We start from the raw sequence: 24995 nt of genomic DNA, 5'->3' as shown, positions 1-24995 counted from the left end.
TAGTGGATCTGCTAATGACCCAGGGTGGGATATTTCAGGCTTGGATAAAACAATGTAAATACAAGCCAAAATGCCCACACCGTTTCCTGTCAGCATTTTCTCACAGACTCAAAATGCCTGTCTTTGGGGACTGCAGAGTTAGTTGAGTAAGTGTGTGAAACGCTATGCCGAACTCCACCTACAAGTAGCGCGCAAGGCACCACGCTGCTCCGGCGCAGGTCCTTCACTCCGCCCCTCAGATGGCTCATCCCCTCCCTTCTCCGGTACTTCCGGCCCCCACCCAAAGCCCTCAACGCGCTTGCGCCGTTTTCACAGGCTTTTTAGGCATAAGTAATCAGACCACTGCCTCTCTGGGACCGCCCCCGCCTCCTCTTCGCCCCGCCCCCACCTTACGGGCTCCTCCCTAAATCTCGCGAGGGTAGGTGAGCGTCGGTATTTTGCGGGCAACTGGCTATCTCAGCTGCTGTAATTGCTGCTGCGGGAGAAATTGGAGCTGCTGTCGCTGGCACGCCCGCCCTCCCCCACTGAGAAGAGCCACTGCCTCTTCTCTAGCGCTCCTTATACACCTATCGCCGGGAGCGCCGGCAGCAACAGTACGTTTATCCACTGCCGCCTCTTCAGGCAGCCGCTTTGCTGGTCATTCTCTCAGCCCGGCTACTGAGGCAGCCCCCTGTCTCTCACGGGCTCCCTCACCGGCTCCTCACTCCACATCTTCTACTCCCTCCTTAACCTCGCCTGGGACCCATACTCTACAGTCTCTTCTGGGTGGAGAACGACGAGGAGGAGACCGGAGAGTCACCCTTCCTCCAGGCGGCGCCGGCCCCCTCACCCGCGGGTGTGTCCTATAAATGGCGTCGGAGAGCGACACCGAGGAATTCTATGATGCCCCTGAAGATGTGCACCTAGGGGGCGACTACCCTGTAGGGTAAGTAACTGAAGCTGTGGCCCAGAAGTGGGGTGTCCCAGTCCTCTGGCTTCTCCTGTACCTCCTCCCTGCACCTCTTCTAAATCCCGCTGTGTCCACCGCCACCGCTGTTCCTCTCAGTCTCACTTGAGCACTTAAGAACCCAACCAAGGGCTCCTTAAGTCAGGGTGAGTTGGAGGAGAATCACCCACCTCGGGCACTCCCCATCCCTTCCGTAGTAATGGCATCAGGGGCTCTCTAGGACCCCCTTTCTCGTCTAGCCCAGCCTTCTTCCAGTAGACAGCTTACGTGCCCGAGGGCCAACGATTTGTATTTGTGGGGTTCAAAGCTTACCTTTCAAACACCCGTTTTGGCCTCGGGGACCATGGATTAAAGGAGCGGTAACAGGAGGATTCCCAGGGTTCCCCCCTCCCTCGGTTGTTTTGTTTGCTTGCATTTTGTTTTTTGATTTTTAAGTTTTTTTACTCTTAACGTACCTATCCATTTCAGAGGTGGCTGTAGTTCTTCCCTATCTGCAGTCCACTTTTCCTTGCCCGCACAGAAAATGTGTGTGGCGGGGGAGGGGGGGACGTTAGGTATTTACTTAAGGAAGTCCTCTACCCAGTGTATTCAAGATCAACAGTGTTATACTAAAATATCACCTTACTGTGAGCCAAAGGAAATCGCAGACAAGGTTTTCACCATTAAGGAGGATGATGTGGTTGTAAATTGTAGCAGGACATAAATGTACACATCCGATTACAGAGCTACGAACAAGTACTGAGTAATCTGGTGCTTGGGAGGAGAGCCCCAGTTTTGTGCCCTTTAACTAATTTTGCAAGATGTTTTAGTGGTGATTAATATGGGTGATTCTGAGTAGGAAGTACAGTAGTTGAAATGCTTCACTTCACCAGAACTTGTACTTATTTATCCACTCTTGCACTTTTCAAAGTTGGAATAGTATTTAAAGCGATTCTGCTGGACTCTTCTACTGATGTGTCCGGAACTACAGGCAGTAAAATATGTTTTCATGCTGTAAGAACTTGAGAATTTATCAAATGTGTTTGTTAGTGCATGATTCTAGGAGTTCACCAGCCTTCAATTCTCATGCTTATCCCTTGGAAGACATACCCTGTTTGAGGCAAATAAACTTTCCTGTACATTCTAGAAGTCGTTCTAAAAATCTTATACATATATATATATATATATATATATATATACACACAAACATGTATATATGTATATAGTATATACCAAGAAAGTTAAGGCAACAAAATAAGAAAGAAACTTATATTTGTAGATTGCAAATGTGTGTATTTACACCAACCTTCATGTCACTATTGTGAGATTTTGGGATGGTAATGACCAATCTTGAGATGGTATTGAATGAAATGAATTGAAATGAAATTTTTGTCTGTGGTTTTCCCTTCCAGGTAGTCAACTGTCAATTCAAGTTAAATGAATCCCATAGAAAATACTTTAGAGTGTGTGCGTGTGTGTGTGTTTGTATTGCAGTAGGGAAAAGAAATAATCAGTTTACATGTAAACTGTTATCACATTTAGAGCTTTGTGGATATTGTTCTTTTTGATAGAAAACACTTATCTCAGGATCTTTATAAAATGTTTAATGCAGTACCTGACACAGAGAAAGCATTCAAATATTCCTTTCCTTTCTTGGCATTATTTTACTTATCAAAACCAGATGAGTCATTTGATAGAACTGACAGTCACTTCTTCCTCCTGGGGTGATAGAACTTCTCAAACACTTTGATACTAGGCGGAAAAAAGTTTTAAAGCCCCTTGGGACCCAACTTTCTGACTTTAACCTGCCCAAATACTGAAGCATGTTGAGAGCTCTATAGATAAAGTGAAAGAATCTGTTTGAATTACATGACCCCACACTGTATTAGAAGATTTGGAAGGAAATAGACTAATCTGGAGGATTGCATCTGAAAACAACTACCAGTATTGAGAGGACAGAAAAGGAGTGGCATCATTTACATTTTTCTCTATGCTTTGTGGTAGGTTTTGTCATTTGCTTAAGGTACTGTAGCAGACGTGACCAGGCAACTAACAACCTAGAAATTCAGCAAGAAATCTTGATTTTTGGACACAGGTAGCATCACTAAATATTTGATCACCAGAAATGTCTTCTTTCCCTTGACATGAACTGAAGTGATGCACCATACAAACTCTAAAAGGTTAATAGACTGAATTTGGGCACTTTAAGAAATGTTCCTTGATGTTGTGTATTTGGAAGTATGCAGATCATTTCACCAAATTGTAGTAAATTGAGTGGGCAGTTGAGAGTTATCTCATGTTTTGTTAATCAGCAGAATTCAAATACAGTCTCTATTTCCTAAAATTAATTTATTTCCTGCATTGCCTTTCCAGTAGTGTCTTCAGCTTTGTTTATTTACACTTTGAAAGCAAATTTAGTAAGTTAACCAGCAGCCCAGTTTTTTATAGGAGTTTGGGTTCAGTACAGACTGCTTTTCCACAGTGAATCATTTCCTCTTGTATCAAATTTATAATGCTTTATTTTGATTGATAGTTTAGATCCAGCTTCCTTGTTCCTGTCTCTATTTTTACATATAAGGAAAAGTTAAGTGAATTGTTCTAAGAGACACAGGTTATAAGTAGCAGAGCTAGGATTTGAAATCAGAACTTCAGACTCCTAGTACATCATGTTTTTCTGGTGTATCGTATCTGCCCCACAGTCTGCTAGGAAGGGAGTGGAGGAGATCTTCCTTCAATAGATGATAGACTAAAATGCTGTAGGACCAGTCTGCTGAATTGAACTAATGCATCTATTTAAAACCAGCAACCCACAGGTTACAGTTCTCTTGATGACAAAAAATTCCCACTTTCTCTTTCAGGGATGTATAGTTTTGTTTTGTCAGATAATTTTGCAAGATCATGGTTTGTTATAGCTGGCAGGGACATCTAGTTAAACTCTTATAAAATGTTGTAAAAACTGCTCATAGAGTGAAAGTGATTTGTCCATGGTGCCATAGCAAATTAATGCCAGAACTAGGACTAAAACACAGATCAGTTTCACAGTCCGATGTTGTTTCTGCTACCATGCTTAAAACAGCAGAAACGGGAGGAGGATCTGTGGTATAGTAGACAAGAGCCCCAGACTGTGAATCGTTGCATTTCCTCATCTTTAAATTAAAATTGCATTTTGAGAACCCTTCTAAACTCTGTAAGTGTCTGACATTTTATTGAGATTTAATAGCATACTTTTATGGATAAGCTTTTGTTTTTCTAAAATCTTTTGATTTGGGGTAATACTGGGGCTTGAACTCAGGGCCTACACATTGAGCCACTCCAGCAGCCCTTTTTTGTGATGGGTTTTTTCAAGATAGGATCTTGCGAACTATTTAGCCTGGTTTTGAACTGCTGTCCTCCTGATCTCTGCCTCCTGAGTAGCTAGGATTACAGGCATGAGCCACTGGTGCCTGGCCAAAATCTTGCCATGATATGTATCAGTGAGTGAGTGAGAGAGAGAGAGAGACTATCAAACATTTTAGTTTAACAGACTTGATGGATGGATTTGGTATATGGTTCAAGACCAGTAGATTTAAAATTATTATTTACTGTGTAAATTATATATGAATTGAATTCTTTTGCTACCTACACATTCTAAAGACTGGAGAACATGTTATAAAAATAAATGTAACATTTTTAACACTTTTTTTTAGTGACAACCAAAGTATTTTTGAGGGATTGGAAAAAGGACAGAGTCATACATTTTTAGAGTAGAAAGGGAGTAGATCAGCCCTCCCATTTAACTGAAAGTGAAACCTAGGCTCAAAGAGGAGAAGTAACACATTGCTGGTTAGTGTCAGAGTTGGAACTAGACTCCAAGTCTTTTGATTCCTCATTTATACGAGGAAGGAGAGAGAATAATACTGGCTATCCCTACTATAGGTTTCTGGCACATATCCTGTTAGCCAGGCTGCTAAGGTAGTCTGCTTCTCTCTAACATGACTGTTCCTTTGTGCTTTATCCACCAGAGCACCATGACTGTTCTGGGATGCTAAATATTGCTTGCCAATTTTCTTTAAGTAAGAATGAAAAACAGTTGCAGAATAGCTTATATAAGAACAGTGGTTATAGGCTGGTGGTGTGGTTCACATTGTAGAGTGTCTGCTTAGCAAGCCCGAAGCCCTGAGTACCACCAAAAAAAGTGGTTATATTATTTTGTTCCATTTTTGGAGTTTAGTGTTAACTGCAGTGCATCATGTTTAGTTTGGAGTACTGGCAAAATCTTTGTTAAGTCATGGAAAACTGAGGTCAAAGTGTCTGGAAGAATTGTTAGGTCTAAAAACAAAAAAGTTGCATAGCTGCCTGTGTTGAAAATCCAGGTTTCTTACTTTACTTAGGCATCATAAGTATTTCTCCCTGAACTGAAAATTTATATAAGTTTCATTTGGCTGTTTTGGGGTTTTGTTGTTCTGAGACAGGGTTGTACTGTGTAACCCTGGCTGGCCTGGAACTCAGGATCCTCTTGCCTCAATCTCCCGAGCACTAGGAAGCATGTGTTACCATCCTGGTACAAGTTTTAATTTAAAAATATTTGTGTGAAATGAATTACTTTAGGACAAGTTCTCTTAAAATGGCTGCTTATTCCTGAGTTGGCATTTAATCATAGATTATATTGGTTACTGTTGGCTTTGTGGATTTATAAAAATATATTTATAAATTCTATCATACTCATGTAGCATATTGAAGTGGGGAAAAACCTACATATTAATTAGTGAATTTAAGTTCTATATTTAGTGACCTCCAACTGTCAATTGGTGACTCATGGAGGTAGGACAGTTGGTAGCAGTATGGCAATTTGGGGGCTCAATTTGAATCTGTACAAATTCTTATAAGTTGAAAACTTTATTCTGTTCTTATGATAATCTACATCATAAAATAGGACAGGTAAAGTATGATTTTTAAGAATGTTAAAAGCCTAGATAGTTGTAGTTTAAGTTCATTGGTGGTTTTATAGAACAGAAAATAATTTCTAAATTTTGGTATATAACCTTTATACAACACTCCGTGTGTTCTCTTCTGTTCATTGTTATAACTTTGACACAGTCAGATAAATTTGCCAAGCAAGTTTCTTGAAGGGACTATTTGTTTCCTTATACTCTGGCTGCAGTTTTGGTAGTTACATCCTTGGGTTGCATTGATAGTGGTAGTGGGGAGTGTGTGGAGTAGATTATAGATGTTGTGGTGACAAAGGCAGAGGAAGTAAAGGTAACCCCAGCAGAAAGTACAGGGTCCCACATTATGAGTCTTCTTCCTGGGGTCTGGATAACTGAGAGACAAATCCCACCAATTAGTATTGTCTTAATGTGCATATACACAGAGTTAAGTAACTCTTTCTGTAAGAGATTAATAACCTGCAAATAATACTTCAAATAATACTTAAAGTGATAAAAATTACAGCTACTTTATGATGCCCTACTGATATTTAACTTGAAATGATAGCCTACATTTCTGTTTTCTATTCAGAGTTAAGCTAATTTTCACAAACTTTGGATATTATTCAGCTAGCTAGAGAAACCTTTAATCGGTTGCTTTCTTTGCTCTTCAGAGTGGAATTTTATCTATTATTTCAAACTGAGCACTGTTTTATGTTAGTCTGTCATCTCATGATTCAAAATTGAGGAAAAAGCACCTAAAACATAATGTGGGCCTAATACCTGGTGATAACCCTGCTGTTTTCCTCCAGTCAGTATACAAATTTATTTTGGTTACTATAGCAACTGGTCTATCAGTTATTCTTTACTTCTTACAGATACTAGGATTACTGTATAATCAAGTTCGGCTAAAGGCTTCAGGTCTTAGCATTTTATTACCAGCTGCAGCTGTCTGGCAGTTTACAATTTGGCATTCCATCACAGTCAGTTGCTTTCAAGATAAGGAAACCTTTTTGTCTCCAAATATTTTAAACATACAGAATTTAACAAAAGTGTGTTCAGGAAACAATTTCCCCACAAATTTCATCAGTTTCAATGTTAGCCATTGTCTTAAAGATTGAATGTGGTGCATTACTAGCATCTTCTGGCCATCCTTTTGTAATATCAAGTGGAAAAAATTTCAGGATCAAGGGTGATCATTTAGGAAATATACTTGCAAGTAGGATTTTAGATTTAGTAGTGTTACTAATTAGCTGAAGTGCCTTAAAATCATCTTGATTCATCAGCAACTACCAAATACTCTGGCTTTAAGGTTTTCATGTTCACTCAAGATACTTTTTTGTCTCTTAAAACCTCACAATTCATATAAATAAAATAGTCTTTATTTATTTTGGGGAGGGACAGTATTGGGGTTTGAACTCAGGGCCTCATGCTTGCTAGGTAGGCGCTCTACCACTTGAGCCACTCCACCAGCCCCAATAAAATAGTTTTAAATATGCTTATTTGTCTTGTTGACACATAATGATATTGAAGAAATATTTAGAATATTTAAGTTTATGTGAATGCTTGTTTTTGTTACTCATGCTTGTTAATAATTGCAAGGTATAGTAATAACTTTTAAATATGTACAGTTAATCTCTTGAGTTAACTGAATTAGAGGTGGTTAATCTGTCAGTGACTTAACCAATATTGGTATCATTCTCTTATATACTAACATAGGCCATTTCTTTTTAAAAATCAAAGTAAAATTTTACATTTTTAACTGCTACATAAAAATTATATGTAAATACGTATCTTTGGCAGATTGATTTCATTTCCTTGGGATATATACCCAGCAGTAGGATTGCTAGACTTTTTGCTCTTGTTAAATTTTTTGGCAGTACTGGGATTTGACCTGGGGCCTCTCGTTTGGTAGGCTGGTATTCTACTTAAGCCACACCCCTGGTCGGATTACTGGATCATATGGTAGTTCTACTTTTTTAACATTTTTACTCATTTCTGTAATGGCTGTACTAGTTTACATTCTCACCAATAGTGTGCAAGGGTTCCCTTTTCTCCATGTCCTCATCAGCACTCGTCTTTTGTCTTTTTGATAGTTCTAACTGGAGTGAAGTGATAGCTCATTGTGGTTCTGATTTGCATTTTCTTGATGATTAGTGATGCTGACCATATTTTCATGTACCTATTGGCCATTTGTGTATCTTCTTTTGAGATATGTCTATTTAGGTCTATTACCCATTTTTAATTGGAGTTTTGTGCTGTTAAGTTGTTTGATTTCTTTGTATATTCTAGTTGGTAATCTTTTATCAGATGTATCGTTTGCAAATATTTTCTCCCATTCTGTAGGCTGTTTCTCCTTTGCCATACAGAAGATTTTTAGTTTAATATAATCCTATTTGTTAATTTTTGTATGTTTCTTGTTCTTTTGGAGTCCTAGCTAGAAAATCATTTCCTGTACCAATTTCTTGAGCTATTTCCCTTATGTTTTCTTCTAGTAGTTTCAACAGGTCTTCTGTTTCCATCTTTGATCCATTTTGAGATGATTTTTATAATTGGTGAGAGATAAAGTCTGGTTTCATTCTTCTCTATGTGAATATCCAGTTTTCCCAAAACCATTTATTTTCCTTTGTACAATGCATGTTCTTAGCACCTTTATCAAAGATTGGTTATGTGTAGGTATGTGAATTTACTTTCTAGGTTCCCATTCTGTTTCATTTTTCTGTCTTTTTATGCCAGTGCCATGCCATTTTAATGATTATAAATTTAAAGTTTGTGTAGAAGTTAGGTAGTATAATGTTTCTTGTTTTGTGGGGGTTTTTTTTCCCTCAAGATTGCTTTGGCTATATGAAGGGGTTTTTTTGTTAGCTCTATAATAACTTTATAATAATTATTTTTTTCTTGTACTGTGAGAAATGAGAAATGTCACTGATATCTCCACAAGGACTGTATTGCATCTGTAGATTGCTTTAGTAGTATGAACATTTTAACAATATTGATTCATCCAAATTGTGAACAATAGTTGTCTTTCCAGTGTCGTCTTGAGTGTCTTTCATCGGTGTTTTATAATTTTCATTGTAGGACTCTTTTATCTCTGCTTAAATATTTTCCTAGATATTTTTGTAGCTATTGTAAATGAGATTTTTTTCTTGATTTCTTTTTCAGATAATTCACTATTGGTATATAGCAGCACAACTGCCTTTTTATGTCTGATAGGATTTTCCTTTTAGGTTATTGCATGTACTTTTCAAAAAAAAATCTATTTATTTTTGGGAATACTAGGGTTTGAAGTCAGAGCCATGTGCTTGTTAGGTATGTGCTCTATCACTTGAGCTGTACCCCTAATTCTTTTTGCTTTAGTTTTTTTTTTTTTTTTCAGATCAGGTATTGTGCTTCGTCATAGGCTGGACTCAAGCTGCAGTCCTCTTACCTCCACCTCCAAAATGGATAGGCATGCCCAGCTTGTCTTTCCTCCCTCCTCCACTTGCAGTACTGGGGTTTGAATTCAGCCTACATTTGAGCCATGCCCCTTCTTCTCTAGTAGCTGAGGTTGAAGGCTTATTTGTTGAGATAGGGTCTAGTTAACTTTTTGCTCCAGCTGGCCTCAAACCTCGATCTTCCTTTCTCCATCTCCCAAGTGGATGGGATTGAATGTTATTAGTTTTCTGGTTTTGTTTTTGTTTTTTTTGTGGTACTGGGATTTGAACTTGGGATCTTGTGCTTGCTAGGTAGGTGCTCTACCACTTGAACCATGCCCGCAACCATTTTTGCTGTAGTTATCTTTTAAGATAGGGCCTGACTTTATGCCTGGATGGGCCTGGATCTCAATCCTCTGATTTATGCTTCCCGCATAGCTAGGATGACAGGTGCACACCATCATGCCCAGATTTTTATTGATTGAGATGGAGTCTCAAATTAACCACATCCTCCCAATCTTTGCCTCCTTAGTAGGTAGGATTACAGACATGAGCCACTGCTCCTGGCTTGTTTATGCTTTTGATAGTGAAATAATTTAGCCTTACTGGTTTGAATTTTTATTTAAATCATGATTTGTTTGGTTTCATTTAAAGACTAGTATATCCTCTCCAACACTATAATTAAATTCTGATAGTGTCCCCAAGGAAAACTTTGTGAGTTGCACAAGTAGACTCAGGAGCAGTAGGTTTTACTTTCTCCACAGGGCCCTGGTCCTTAAATTTAATAGATAGGGGATCTATTTTTAAAATTGCAAGGGTGAAACATAAGATGTTTTGAAATTTCTGATGGAAAACTTTAACAACTTTTTTATGCTATCGATTATTCCAGTACAAAATTCATTGAATCCTGGTCATTCTTAGGATCAGACTTTCCAGAGAGCCAATAAATAATATGTTGTGCTGTATTCAAACTCACTTTGTCTGAAGCAGGCATTCTGGTTACTAAGTAGGCTTACGAGAAGGGATGGGAGTATTCTTTTTGACATTGTTCTTGAACTAGTAAGAAGAGTTGTGGATGAATTTAATATTCATAGTCCTTTTAAATCATTCCCTGAAAGTCTTTAAATAAAATTAGGAGACTGAGGAAATAATCTTCCTGTTTGTTAGCAGTACTATTAACAATGTGAATTAAAAAAAAAAACCTCTATTTTAAAATAGCTTATCTACCTATGTCAAACTGAAATGGCAGGTGGTTTTAACATTTCCCCCAGCCCAGTCCCATCCCTTTCACTGCCAACTTTCTCTTTCCTAGTTTACCACATATTAGTACAGAGTTTTCTGAGCACAACAACTTCTTGTCCCTCACAACTGAGAATCGACAGTGATGGATAAAATGTAAATGGTGGGAACTTTGGAAAGGAGTAAGGGGAAAGTCAATTAAATTAGGTAAGATATATACATTGATAAGTAGGATTGGTTAGGGTCTCAAGCAAGAGTTGGTTATTGGATTGGTGAAAGACGGGTAAGCAATGTATGAATTAAGTAGCTTTATAAAATTAGTACCTGATGAGTGAGAGTAAGTAGGTTTGTCAGTATTTTGCAGTGAGTATTTTATTTTTATTAGATTGGCTTAAGGGGTTAAGGTAAATGACTTTTTCCTTTAAGTGAGTTTTACTGCCCCTGTTATGTCCTAAGTCATAGCTCTTGGCTTGTTGACTTTTATTTTAGTCTTTGCCTTAGAGAGATGCCCACAGTTGATGTATAGCAGCAGCAGCAAAAGGTTTAGGTGGAGGTAAGGTTGGTGTGTAGGCGTGCTCTGTGGTGGCCCAGTTCTCGTCACAATTTCTTCTATTTTTGAACTTCCTGGCTTTCTCATATCTCCACCCAGTCACAGTCAGCCCCAATCCCCATCCTTCATACTAGTTCTTATAAGAGGAGGCAAGTAAGGGAAAGAGCTAAGGCAAGGACAGTGGTTTGGATTTATGGAAATTTTGTAGCTTGGGGACACTCTGTACTCAATAAATATTAAATGTTAACAGCAAATCTTTGGGAAGTGTTGCCAGAACTACTCTCATATCAATTCCTTGATACCAACTTTTTTTCAGGAATGAAAGTATTCAAAGTAATAAAGAAATATGTAGTCCTACTTGTTACATGCAAAGAATGATAAGCCATAATGCCAACCAGTGTTGTTGGTTGGTTGTTTTTAAGGTTCTTTTACACATATAATCACTTCTGATTATCTTTACAATTCTGTGAGACGGGACAATTTTTGTGAGCTAGGTAGGATAATTATTGACAATTCAGGGAAGGTCAGGGGTTTGTTGCACTGCCATCAAAAGGTGAAACTTCACTGGCTTGTAAAGTTTTCCAATGGAGATATAAAACTCTAAGGTACTCCCTACTTTTAAACTAAAAACATTTTGTCATGTTATATTTTACATGTGAATTACTAGAATGACAAGTGTAACTCTCCCACCATTTGGGTCTGATGTAACTTACTGCTTAAAAACAATGAAAAGAATAATGACCCCCTTTTTAAGCTTTGACATATAATTGATTATGCAGAAAGTGACCTGGCTACTGAAAGAGCTAGAATCCCACACACCATTCATTACCTTTCAAGGATATGTTCTTTGTTCTTAAGGGAAACCTGTCTCAGAATGTGAGCCACTGCTGATTTGGGCTGCAGTGCCTCATCAAAAAAGTCTGTTTGCAGAATTTTTTCTGTAATTGTTTTATATGTTCTTGTCAGTTGTTTAGTCAGGCCACAGTACTGTGTTGTTAGTTTTTTTTTTTTTTTAATATAACTCTGATTCATAGTTTTGGCCACAAGCCACTAACTGGAAACACAGTGTCTCTTTTTTCCCTTTCCCCTTCATGTGTGTTTTCTAGCAGTCACAGTGGGTGTATGTGGTAATAATTAACATTTTCCACCTAATCAAACCTCTATTGGCTATCAAATTAATGGGTAAATGCATTCCTGATAACTGAGTAATTGTAAAATTACATGAACAATAATTATTTAAGATTCAAATAATATTGAGTAGTCTTTTTTATAAAAATAATAAACGAGCTTAAACTTGGACTATAAACTGTTTTACGTAAGTAAGCATTCTAGGTAATTTAAGATTTTTCTAGAGTATTTAATCCTTGATACATATTTCATAATAGAATACAGAAGTAGAAATTCAAATACATAAAGCATAGAAACTCAATTTATAAAATAAAGTGCTTAATATTAAATCTTCATAAAATGTGTTTGGTTTTCCATTAATAATATTGAAGGAGAACATGAATAATTTGAAAGCTACCAATTACACTAGAATCTTCCTTTGGTTATTGGTTTACAACTTCCTCTTCCCTCAAACCTTTTATCAGAAATAATGATAGATCTTTCTTTAATTACAAAAACAAAACAAATGATTTAGTTTGAATTTTGTTCATCTACCCATCATAAGCAATGAACTCAGAAGAAAAACCAGGAATCTTCAAATCTGAATAATCAGTTTATTGAGAATAGAATTGATCAGTTTGAATTTTTTAAAAGGTCAGGGGTTGTGACAGGTGCTTTGGAGTCCCAATTTTTACTTAGAAATTACTGCCATTTACTTTTTAAGATTAGTACTCTGTTGAATATTTTAGATAACTCATAAAATCATACTAATGTATTAACTAGCTAAAGCTTGTTGGGCCGACCTGCAGCCCAATGTCTTGTTTGTTTACTATTTTAAGTAAAAATGACATAGTGAAACACATTATTTTGTATAATTAATATACACTAATAAAGAAATGTAAAAAGTAAATAAAAATAAGTTACAAAGTGATTTAGCATGATTGTGTTTGGTATTGATTTTTCCAGGCAGGCATACATTTAATTACTTGATTTTCCTAGAAACTACTTTAAATCATTAATAGATGTGACTTTTTTTCTAACATGCTTTGATAAATTAGGACATTGTGATATCACTGCCCCAGAGTTATTGTTTTAATGTAGATATTTATTGAATGGTTGCATATGTGCAGAGTAAAATGATTTTAGTTTAGAATTCTTGAGTAGGCCAAGGAAAGTGTTTTATTTTTGTTATGTTATCAATACACACATTATTAGGCAGTTGTTTTAGGAATATGACATAAAACTATATTATATAAATAATTTTTTAAAATTAGGTTGTCATTTTAGCCAAGCACATAATTTACCTTGTATGTAAACAGAATTGTATTTTATTTTAGCACAGTTTCCCCTGATTTTATTAAAGGTTATTAACAAATACTGCCACCCAACCTACTTTCAAAACCCAAAGCCATTATGTCAAATTGTCTTGCCATCAAATCTATTAATATCATTGATAAAATAATTATTTGGTATTTTCAGATATATCTACTTTTACAGTTTCATAGAATTGAAAACTTAAAATGACTGTCCAGAGGATAATAAGTAGTAATTCATATCTTGAGAATTACATTAATTCCTTTTAGATGATTGTTTTAACTATATTCTCAGATTTTTGTTAATCTTGTTAATAAACCAGTATTGACTTGTGTCCAGGAATATTTGATGATTACTTTTTTCTCCTGTCTAGTTAAAACACGACATTTCTTAGGAAAATAAGACTAACTTATAATTGTGTAGCACTTACTTTTTTCTTGCCATTCCTAGACTTTACAGGTTTCATTGGGGTTGTCACTTCTGATAGTAGCCAATTTAAAATATGACTATGAAAGCAGAGTGCCAGTAGCTCACACATGTAATCTTAACTACTTGGGAGGCTGAGATTAGGAGGATTGTGGTTCAAGGCCATCCAGGGCAAATAGTTTGGTTTTCTCCAAAATAACCAGAGCAAAGTGGACTGGAGGCATAGCTCAAGCAGTAGAGTGCCTGCTTTGCAAGCACAAGGCCCTGAGTTCAAACTCCATTCTCACACAAAAAAAAAATAGGACTATGAGAATGGGTCCATCACTAACATCACTAATGGTTTGGGTTTGAAAGTCTAGCATGTGATTGTCTTTTAGGTGCCATTTCTTCAGTTTGAGTACTGTTACTAAGTTGAAAGTACTTCTTGACTTCCTACCTTCTAAGTGATTTTAATACTTAACATAGAAAAAATTATATAAAATAGTAAAAGAATATAACTAATTAATAATGATGGGTATATATACCTCAACTCCAATATATAATACTACCTATTGAAAACTTAAAAGTATGCACTTTTTTGCTTTTTAAAAGATTTAAAAAGCAAAAAAAAAAACCTGTTCTCTAAATTTTAAGTGTTTTCAAGTGTTTTCTTTGTTGTTGTTCAACCTGGGATTGGTTTGTAATTTTGTTTTTTGCTTCTTCCTCTTCTGTTTTTTTTTTTTAATCCCTGCCTGGCCTCAGTGGGCAAAAGAAATTGTCGTGTCAGTGTTTTCTGAGCACCAGAAACCTTGGCCTCAGTGGGCAAAAGAAATTGTCGTGTCAGTGTTTTCTGAGCACCAGAAACCTTCTGGTTCCCTGTTTGGATTTAGCCTTTTAGTGTTAGTCTTAGTTTGCTATTAGATCTTACTGTTTCAGCCGGGCTTTAGAAACTAAAACTCTTTAATTAGCTTCTTACTTTAATGAATTGCAAAGACCATTCATTAGTTGTTTATCTATGATCGTATCCTGTTCACCTCAAGGACCATAGAATCCCGGTACTTTTTTTGTGCAGGCAAGTTGTTTTTTGCAGTGCTTAATCCAGTTACTTGTCACACTGCTTCAGCTCATCTTACTTTTTATATTTTCCTTATGGCAAAAGCAGAAGAGGGAGATAAAAACAACATCAAGCTGTTGGGTGGTTCCCATTAAACAGCTCTTTATAGTAGTCATCTTCATATAAGAAAAAATGTTTCCCAAGAAACCAGTTTTATTCCAGTTGACTATACTCTTTTCTTCCATGTCATTGCTCCTTTGTTACTTCTTTAGGCATCTGTCAGGAATTTTGTAACCTGACTTCTTCATAGCTAACCACCTCTTTTCTCAGAGTCTAAAAAATTGTGAGTCCTTTTACTGATAAAAAGAAATGACCTTATAATTTTTTGTGTGTCGCCCAATTGTTCTTGTTTATTCTTTTCATCAAGTATCATGAAGATGGGGATGTTAAAGATGAGATTGCTCTTATATTTTCCTTTTGTACTATTGGAGTTCCTAGTTGTTTAGTTCCTAGTTGTTTAATTGAATATGAAACAAGTAGTGCATGTACATTGAGTCTGCACACTGATTCCTTCCTATTTGCAGAAGGCTTACAGATTGTATTTGTTTGTTTGTTTTCTGATAACTCTTGGTAAAGGGTAGAAAAACACCAGGCCAAAAAGGCACAGAATCTGCCTTATAGCTAAATGGATGAGAAACGGGAGATAGGCTAGCTTATGAGCTCTGGCTCTTTGAAACCATAGAAATTCAGTGTTCTTTTTAAAAAGTTATTCTTAAGCATAGTTTCAAGTTCTGATTACCCTAAAGCTTGAGTGATGAAGATTTGAGTTTAAAATTGGAAGAGACCCAAAAATTATCTGCTAAGAAACCGCTCACCAACTGTGCAAAAACAAGTTAAATCCCTACTATGGTCAGCCATATCAATAGCTGATTTCAAGAAGTTGGGTTTTGCAGTGAGCTGGGCAAGGCAGTATGATTAGCTTCTATTTATAGGATCTAATCTGTATTGATTCTTAGTACACACTGGTATTGATCACTATTCAAGTCTAGAAGCCATTAGTGCTTCAACATGTAGGAGAATGTTGACATTATGAATTGACAGAATTGAGAAGCAAATTTTACTTTATATTGCAGAAGACTCATCAGGTTTTTGATAAAAAATATATCTGAAATTGTATCTTACTGTAAATGACTTTGAATATGTAGTAACTGAATCCCCTTTTTAATGACAACATAATTTTAATTGATATTTGTCTATAAAGTTGGCTATCAATGTTTTATTTGGCCTATATAAACTTCATTTTGAAAATATTGAATGGGGACAGTTTCATATAACCATCTGTAAATAATGGTGGTAAGTAAGCTTACATATCTAGAGATTATGTTACTTTGTTATAGTAACTATCTTTAGTTTTGGGGGGATGGGGACAATCTGAGCCAAAATAATGAAGCTTTTCTACTTTTCTACTGTCACTGAGAATTTTTGATAATTATACATAACACCATATATATGGTATTTTTATTTATGCATTCAGTGTATATGCCCGAATAAATGAATGCTCTGGAAAAGCTTTGACTGAATACATACATGTGCAGATTTTTCCCCTTTCAGTGAATGCTATTAAATATGTAGATGAATATTTATATAATGACATTGGCCATGCAACTGTTCTTGCTTTATCCTTTTATTACACACCAGTATAATTAGGCACCTAATTAACTTGAGGGTGAGGGAGGGTTGCTATATAAAGTTGAGGACTCCATTAAATTCCAGTTTTGGACAAACATACTAAACATGTAGTCATTGTTTATCTGAAATTGGAAATTCACTGGGCATTCTTTAATTTATTAATCTGGAAATCATAGGTGGGGGAGAAGCAGAAGATTAATGGATATGGGCATAGTTGTGAGATTTAAGTTCAACTGGTATGTGCAATGACAAGAATGGCCTTTACTGTGATAGGAATACTCGTCCAGTGCTGCTTATTTTAGTGTCCAATATTTTTTTTCTATGGAATGCATCAGTGAAAATAAAGCTTAAAATTAATAAAACTTCATTTATTGCTTAGGGTCACATATACATGCATGTTTGATGAAACTTTTTTAAAAATGAAAAAGCTAAGGGAATAATAAAATCTGGGATCGTGGTTACCTCTATAGAAGAGGCAGGCATATGGAGTAGAGTGCACAGTAACTACACTAGTATTGCTGTTGCTGTAATTTCCATTTAAAATGATGAGTCACAGGAGTTCCTTTTATTTATATGCCTCAAAACCACATGTACAGGTTGACTCTCCTTTATCTGACATGCTTGGAATCAGAGGTGGTTCATATTTCAGACTTTTCTTTTGATTTGGAAAAATTTACATGTACATAATGAGATCTCTTGGGAATGGGACCCTAGTCTAAACCCAGAATTCACTTATGTTTCATACACATATTGCACATATAGCTTCAAGGTAATTCACTTTGACTACTACCCATTATATGAAGTCAGGTAAGGAATTTCCCACTTGTGGCATCATGTTGGCACTCAAAATGTTTTGGGTTTTGGAGTATTTTGAATATACAGTTTAAAAGTTAAAATAAAACATAGACTTCAATAAGAAGGTGAGACTATATTTAAAGTTGCAGCGTATATACTTTCCAAAATATATCTGAAATCCAAAAGCTAATCCAAGGCATTTATTAGTAATTAATCAATTTTAGAATGATTGCTTCCCTGTTGTAATACCTTCAAAGTAAGCTCCTCAGTTTATGGAATTTTCAGTTATCTTATTTGATCTCTGCAGTGACAAAGCTTCAGTTTGTGTTCTTACTTGAAAAATTTATATATCAAGTTAAAGAAGAAAACAGCTAGCGCATGCATAAAGATTTGATTAATCCATATGACCTAAGTATAAATTTTAGGTTTCCGAGGACAGGAAAAAATTCACAGAGAGCTCTGCTTTCCTTGAATGATTTTTAAAAATTAGGTTTCCAACTCCTTCCATGTAAGAACTACAGTTATGTGCCACATAATGACATTTTTGGCTAAAAACAGACTACATATTTTAAAGTGGTCTTATAAGATTGTGTATCTTACTTAGTGATGTCATAGTCGTCTTAGTTTTGTGTAAGTGCACTATGTCATGTTCACATGACAAATGGCCCAATGGCACATTTCTCAGAATGTGTCCTCATTGTTAGTTGATACATGCCTACATTTGGAAGTCTATAGAAACTATTACTAAGTAGAAAAATTCATCTTTAGCAAGTCCCAGTTTAGGGCATTAAGCCGAAGTGTCTTGTGTGCATTTATTTAGTGTATTAAAGCACTTCCAGTTCTCTGTAGTTTTGTATAATTTTTCTATTGTAGAAATAACTGGAATGCTATTCCAAGAAGTCTTTCCAAACATACTGCCCTTCTCTCTCATCTGTGCACTTGAGTGCCCACATCTTCTGTGCTTCCAGGATATCATGTACTTCTGTCTCTTACTGCAATTATCACATTATATTGAAATTACCTGTTTGTGCATTTGCCTTACCGGGCAGATTGTGATCTCTTTGTGGGCAAAGGCTGGGGTTTCTAACTTTTTTCCCCTCATTTCCTGGCAGTGTCTGACACGTGGTAGGCAGTCAATAAAGATTTGTTGACTAAATGAAGGGACTTAAAGGCTCAACTAATATAAATTTGATTCCTTCATTTTACAGGTATGGAAGCTGAAGATTGGAGTCTTTAGAAATAGAAAAAAGAGACCATAGAGGCTGTCTGTTCCAACCTTTTGTAATGAATGCTCCATTATAGTTTTATTTAATTTGTGTTTGAATACTTTATCAGAGAAGTAGCTCATTCTTGTTTCTAAACTCCAGTTGTTACTAAGGTCATTAAATTGAGCAAAAGACTACCACCTTAAAACTTTCTCTTCTTAGTTGTTTTCTGTATGATATCCCAAATATTTGAAGACAGCTACTTTTCTTCTTTATCTTCCCTAGATTAGCCATCTTCAATTCTTTATATAATTCCACTCAGTTTTTTAAACATTCTCCAAATTAGTTTGTCTCTTTTAGGTATGTTCTACTTCATCAATATTCCTTTTAAAATGTGATACCCCCCCAACACTACACAATATTCTTCAGGATGCTCTTATTGGTGAGTAGTTGGGTAGAACTAAACTACTCCACTTGCACTGTACATGATAGTTCTAAGTCAGCCTAAGAACACATTGGGCCTTTGGTAGCCAGATCACAGCCTTTCCTCTACCTGAGCCATCAACAGAAATACCTAAATGTTTTATATGGTTTGCTGTTAAGCCATGACTTTCTCATCATGCATTTTACATTTATCCCTACTGCATTTCATTCTGTTAAGATTTGATCCATTGTTCTAGTCCAGTGAAATATTTTTCAGTCCTGTTGGCCAGTATGTTATGTCTGTGTTCCAAGTTTGTGCATTTGCAAATTTGGTACCATCAGTGTCTTCATCCAAGATGTAAGTAAGAACATCACATAGGGTAGGGAATTTAGTGCTTTAATCTGGATGTTTTTGTGTATACAGTATTCCCTTTTTATTCCAGGCCAGTAACCCTATCAAAAAAGGAAGTCAGGTTAATCTTGCATGATTGGCTTCTATGAATGCATGCTGACTCTTAATAAGTATCTTTTTCCCCTGCCAAGGACTCTAAAACCATTATATAGTGTGTTTAAGAAATTTGGGGTTGATATCAAATGAATCTATAGTTTGTGGTGTCTCTGTCTACTTTCCAGTGCTGACAAATAGCTTGTTTTCCTTATGGCAGCTTCTTCCATTATCCCTGATTTTTCAGGCTGTAGATAATGATTGAGCTGTGTAAATTCTTACATGCCCCGAGAAATAATTTGTCTCTGACAGTAGACCTTAGCTTATTTAGAATAGTCAGGTACCTTATTTAGAATAGTCAGGTACTATTGCAACCCTTGAATGCTTTGGGTTTCAATTTCCTCATTCTACAATTTATTTTTCCCTTTGTGATTTTGCTATTAATGATCTTAATTGGAAAAATGGTTGAAGCATTCTTTTACATTATAATAATGTACATGTGTACATATCCACAGATAAGCAGACTTGCACTTTGTTTTTGTTCTGAGTATAAATTAAAGAAAATCTGTCTCTTTGGTATTTTTTGAAACTGGAACACATTCTGAGCAGCAGCCTTTCTGATAGTTTTCTTCTAGGATTTTGCTATTTTCCTTGGATATGTGCTCATTCCATCCCTCCCATTTCTCCTGAATATTTTCCCTTAAAATGACATGTCACCATGGAGATAGAATAAACAAAATTCAGACTGTGTAAAATTCTATAGGATGAACAACCTAGTTTCTTCAACACATGAATTACAAGAAATAAAAGACTTGATGGGCACCTACTGATTTTAAAGAGACATATCAACTGATTGCAGTGTATGGACCTTACTTGATTGAAGTAAACCAACTGTAAAAAGATAAAAGAAATCTGAATGTCAACTACATGTAATAAGGAATTATTAAATTTTATGATAATATAGTTATGTCTTAAAGAGACATCTTTATCATTTATAGATGCATACTGAAATGTTGATGGGTAAATATGAAATACTTTCTGGCCCTTGCTTCAAAATAATTTGGCAGGAGAATGAAGGGCAGGGTGTTTGTTGATCATTTTTGAACATGGTCAAATGTGGATTTACGATATTCTCCTAATTTTGTGTATGTTTGAAATATCCATAATAAAAACTTGAAAAAAACTCCCTAAATATTTTTATTGGCACATAGATTGTTACTAGCAGCATCAGAGCTAACTAAAACTCAGATGTCCTTATTCTAACTCATGTTCTTTTATTGTTTAGTAAAAATTAAAGCCTTTCTATTTCCAAATTGATGTCATATTGTCCTTACAATCTCTAGAATCCCCCAATCTTAGGAAATTGGTGGTGCTCCTAGATAAATCAAGGCTTTAATAAATGGCCTTAGTTTCATTTAACTGGCTTCATACCTATGTGAAAACATATAAAATAAATTAGAATTATTAGGCCAGGCACAGTAATCTCAGCTACTTGGGCAGTGGAGATTGGGTGCAGTTCAAGGCCAGCTTGGGCAAAAGCTAGTGAGGCTCCCATCTCAACCAATAAACTAGGCATGGTGGCTTGTGCCTGTGATCCTAGTGTACTGGAGGCTGTACGTAAGAGGATTATGGTGTAAGGCTGGCTCCCAGTCAAAAGTGCAAGCCCCTACTTGAAAAATAACTAAAGCAAAAAAGAGCTGGAGGCATGGCTCGATTGGTAGAGCACCTGCCTAAGTAAGCATGAGGTCCTGAGTTTAAATCTTAGTACTGCCAAGGAAAGATTAGAGTTACTAGAGTTTATTAGTGTAAACTGAGAGACTACATGGGTTGTTGGAACCAGCAAAGAAACTTCTGGGGTCTTAGTTCCTAGTCCTAACTAGCATTTTTTTTTGTTTTGGTGGTACTGGAGCTTGAACTGAAGGCCTACACCTTGAACCACTCCGCCAGCCCTTTTTATGTGATGGGTTTTTTCAAGATAGGGTCTCACAAACTATTTGCCTGGGCTGGCTTCAAATCACAGTCCTCATCTCTGCCTCCTGAGTAGCTAGGATTACAGGCATGAGCCATCAGCACCCAGCTAGCCTTTTTTCTTTTTTGATTTTGATACTTGGGACTGAACCTTGCACACTTACACATGCTCAGTATGTACACTGCCACTGATCTATGTCAGAAGCCTAACTAGGCTTTTGACCTTAGCATAAATTCTAGGATGGCAGGGACCATGTTTGTTTTGTTCACTACTTTATACTCAATGTCTAGTGCCATGCCTGGTAAATGATAAATAATAGATAAATGTTGACTGAATTAATTTAGCTTTTCACCTCATTTTTCTCATATGTAAAGTGAGGTAATTTGTCTAAATGGTTTTTAAGGTTCCTTCAAACAGTTAAAAAAATTGTTCTTGCCTTCTGACTCATTTTTTTAATCTTTTGGGATTTTGAAAACAATTACTGTAAATCCTTTGACACTAGTACCATCATTAGGTAGTGTGCTCACTTTCAATAACTGTGATTAAAAAACAAAGTTGTTATATGTTACATACAAATATTTAAAAAATAGTGTACTGATAAATATATATACAAATATCAGTGCTGGAGAGAGAAACCAAGTCCTCATGCATGCTAGGCATTGCTGTATATTTTCTGTTGCATTGATTTTTATTTCTATAAAGTAAGTGAATACTATTCTCAGCATACTAAACTGTAGAGTTGAGTTTAGCAAATTCCAAAGTCCAGCCATATAAAAGTGTTGATAAAATGTTTCTTTGTTTGCATATTTTCACCTTTCACTGCAATTATGTTGAATGCAGTATTATAATGTCAGAGTTTATAAAGGAAACTCAGTGAGCAACTCTTGGGTAAGTACCGGTATTGTCATCGGATCCAAATCCTAGCGTCTAGACACCTGTGCTTAGGAGTAATGACATTATTTTTTGCTTCAGATAAGATATCTGAAGGTTATCACTAAATCAGGTCAAAGAAAGTAATTTTTATAGCATTGTACAGAATCACCACGGCAATATTTTAAAACCATGTAAAAATTTTAAATAGTGACTATTGTGCAGATATTTAAATATGGTAGTGAATACCAAATACCCTAACTGCAAGAGGAAAATTCCTGTGATTAAAATACAAAATAGATAAGGACTGACAAAAGCTTTGTCATACTTTATTTTATATTAAAACATAAGCTTTGTTAGTATAAACTTAACATTAACTAATGTATAAAATAACTTTCATGGAAAACAATGCATAACCAGGCCATAGTGGCACATACCTTAAGTCCTGCCTACTCAAGATGCTGAGGCAGGAGGACCACTTGAGCCCAGGAGTTCAAGACCCATACCTCCATCTCAAGAAAACAAATGTAAACAAGTTATAATGAATTAAATATTCTACATTGAAATTCACTGATATACTAATCTGAAAATTGCCTTTATATTCAAAACCTAAGTGGAAGCCACACTACATTTTAATATTTGATTAGTAAGCTTTGTGGGGTTGGTTTTTTTTTTAGTAGAATGCTAATATTTATGTAAAGCAGACTTTCTTCTGAAGCTGTTTCAGAAATTGTTTTTCATGTTTAAATTTAATAGCACTATTGCTAGACACTACCTTCAATATGCTACAAAATCAAAAATTTACCAGGTTTCCTACATTGGTCTGGATAATGACTTTTTGTATTTGACCACAAAAGCACACACAACAAAAGCAGTGGTACACAAATGGGGTTGCACAGCAAATGAAATAGTTAACAGAGTGAAGAAGCAACCTATGGATTGGGAGAAAATATTTGCAAATCATCATATATCTTATAAGGAGTTAATATCCTCAATAGATCGAGAACTCAAAACTCATAGCAAGAAACAAATAACTCAATTTAAAAATTGACAAAGGACCTAAAGAGGCATTTCTGAAAAGAAAGCATGTAGATGGCAACAGGTATCTGAAAAAGTACTTAATATCACTGATTATAAAGGCAATACAAATTAAAATCACAATGCGATATCAACTCATACCTGTTAGAATGGATGTTATTAAAAAGATTAGTGTTGGTGAAGATGTGAAGAAAAGGGAATCCTTATACATTGTTGGTAGGAATGTAAAATAGTATAGCCAATATGGAAAATGGAGGTTCCTCAAAAAACTAGAAATAGAATTGCCATGTGAACCAATGATTCCACTTGTGGGTATATATTACAAAGGAAATGAAATCAGTTGTTTAAGAGACATCTGAATTCCCATGTTTACTTTAGCATTATTCATAATAGCCAACATATGGAATCATGCTAAATGTCAAAGGATGAATAGATAAAGAAAATGTGTTATGTATATACAATGGAATATTATTCAACTATAAAAAGAAGAAAATTATGTCATTTACAACAACATGGATTAACCTAGAAGGCATTCATTATGTTAAGTGAATTAAGTCAGGCACAGAAAGAAAACTGCTTCATCATGGATTTCGTTATGCATCATAATGGGTTTCATTATGATATTTTCATTAATGTATTTAAGGTACTTTGATCATTTTAGCTTCCCATTACCCACACTTACTCCCTCCCACTAGTTCCCATCCTGTCCCCTAATAATCTCCCTTCTACAGAATATTTTGAAAAAACATATTTTTCTGGTTGTGTACATGTGGCAACTGAACATTTCTGAGTGTATGTGTGCCAGATTATGTCTATAAATACATCCCAAATTTAAGGAAAATCAAAGGGCATAAAACTGCGATCATTAACTGTTGTATAAATTACATCTTTACTCCCAAACTAATAAAGGTTCTTAAAATTTCCTGAAATTACAAAAACTTAAAAAGCCCTTCCTTGCCGGGTATTGAGGGGGTTGGGGGGAGAGGGAGGGGGTGGAGTGGGTGGTAAGGGAGGGGGTGGGGGCAGGGGGGAGAAATGACCCAAGCCTTGTATGCACATATGAATAATAAAACAATTAAAAAAAGAGAAAAAAAAACCCTTCCTTTGGCAGCTTGCAAGAGTAGAAGTTAAAATTTTTTGACATCTAGTCCCCCATTTCTCCATTCTACTCCTAACTGACCTGAAGAGGTGTTTTCTTTAGGCATGTAAATACTATGAAATAGCATAATGTTATCTTTACTTTCAAATCATAGACTGAGTTGCAGAGAAGAGGTGAGTCTGCCAAGGATACTGAAGATTAGTAACACCTCAGTTATCTGGCGGCCACTTCTTTAGTAATGACAATTCTCAGATATGACTTAACATAAGAAATAGCATTTTTAAATCATCCAAACAATTAATTTAGTGTCACAAAGTCCAAAATAAGGTCTCAGGGAAAGTCCTACAATTCCTATTCTTCTTTTACCATACAATTACATTTTTAAAAAAAATCTAGTTTCCCAGTTCAATGCAGATTAGAAGAAAAAAAAAGGGGAAGAAAGCTTTTAAAGGTGAGCACATGTCCAACTGTAAAAAGTGACCACTTAAAGTAAGGAAAGAAGCACAAAACTATAAAACACAGACATTCAAAGCATAGTAGCCTAAGGCTTT

At 35.8% G+C, this 24995-nt stretch overlaps 1 protein-coding gene across 2 annotated transcripts in view; it reads left to right on the top strand.

Annotated features, from left to right (window-relative positions):
* The first annotated feature begins 411 nt into the window (after nt 1-411).
* Wdr44 (WD repeat domain 44) overlaps nt 412-24995 on the top strand; it is a 79106-nt gene continuing 54522 nt past the window's right edge. For both annotated transcript variants that reach the window (XM_074063816.1, XM_074063815.1), the window contains exon 1: nt 412-925. In XM_074063816.1, the coding sequence (XP_073919917.1) occupies nt 849-925 (77 nt within the window). In that variant the 5' untranslated portion in view covers nt 412-848. The remainder of the gene's footprint in view (nt 926-24995) is intronic.

The sequence above is a fragment of the Castor canadensis genome, chromosome X (assembly GCF_047511655.1).
Source record: "Castor canadensis chromosome X, mCasCan1.hap1v2, whole genome shotgun sequence".
Taxonomy (NCBI): domain Eukaryota; kingdom Metazoa; phylum Chordata; class Mammalia; order Rodentia; family Castoridae; genus Castor; species Castor canadensis.
The sequence above is the reverse complement of the archived record's forward strand: the minus strand, read 5'-3'. Positions and strand labels throughout refer to the sequence as shown.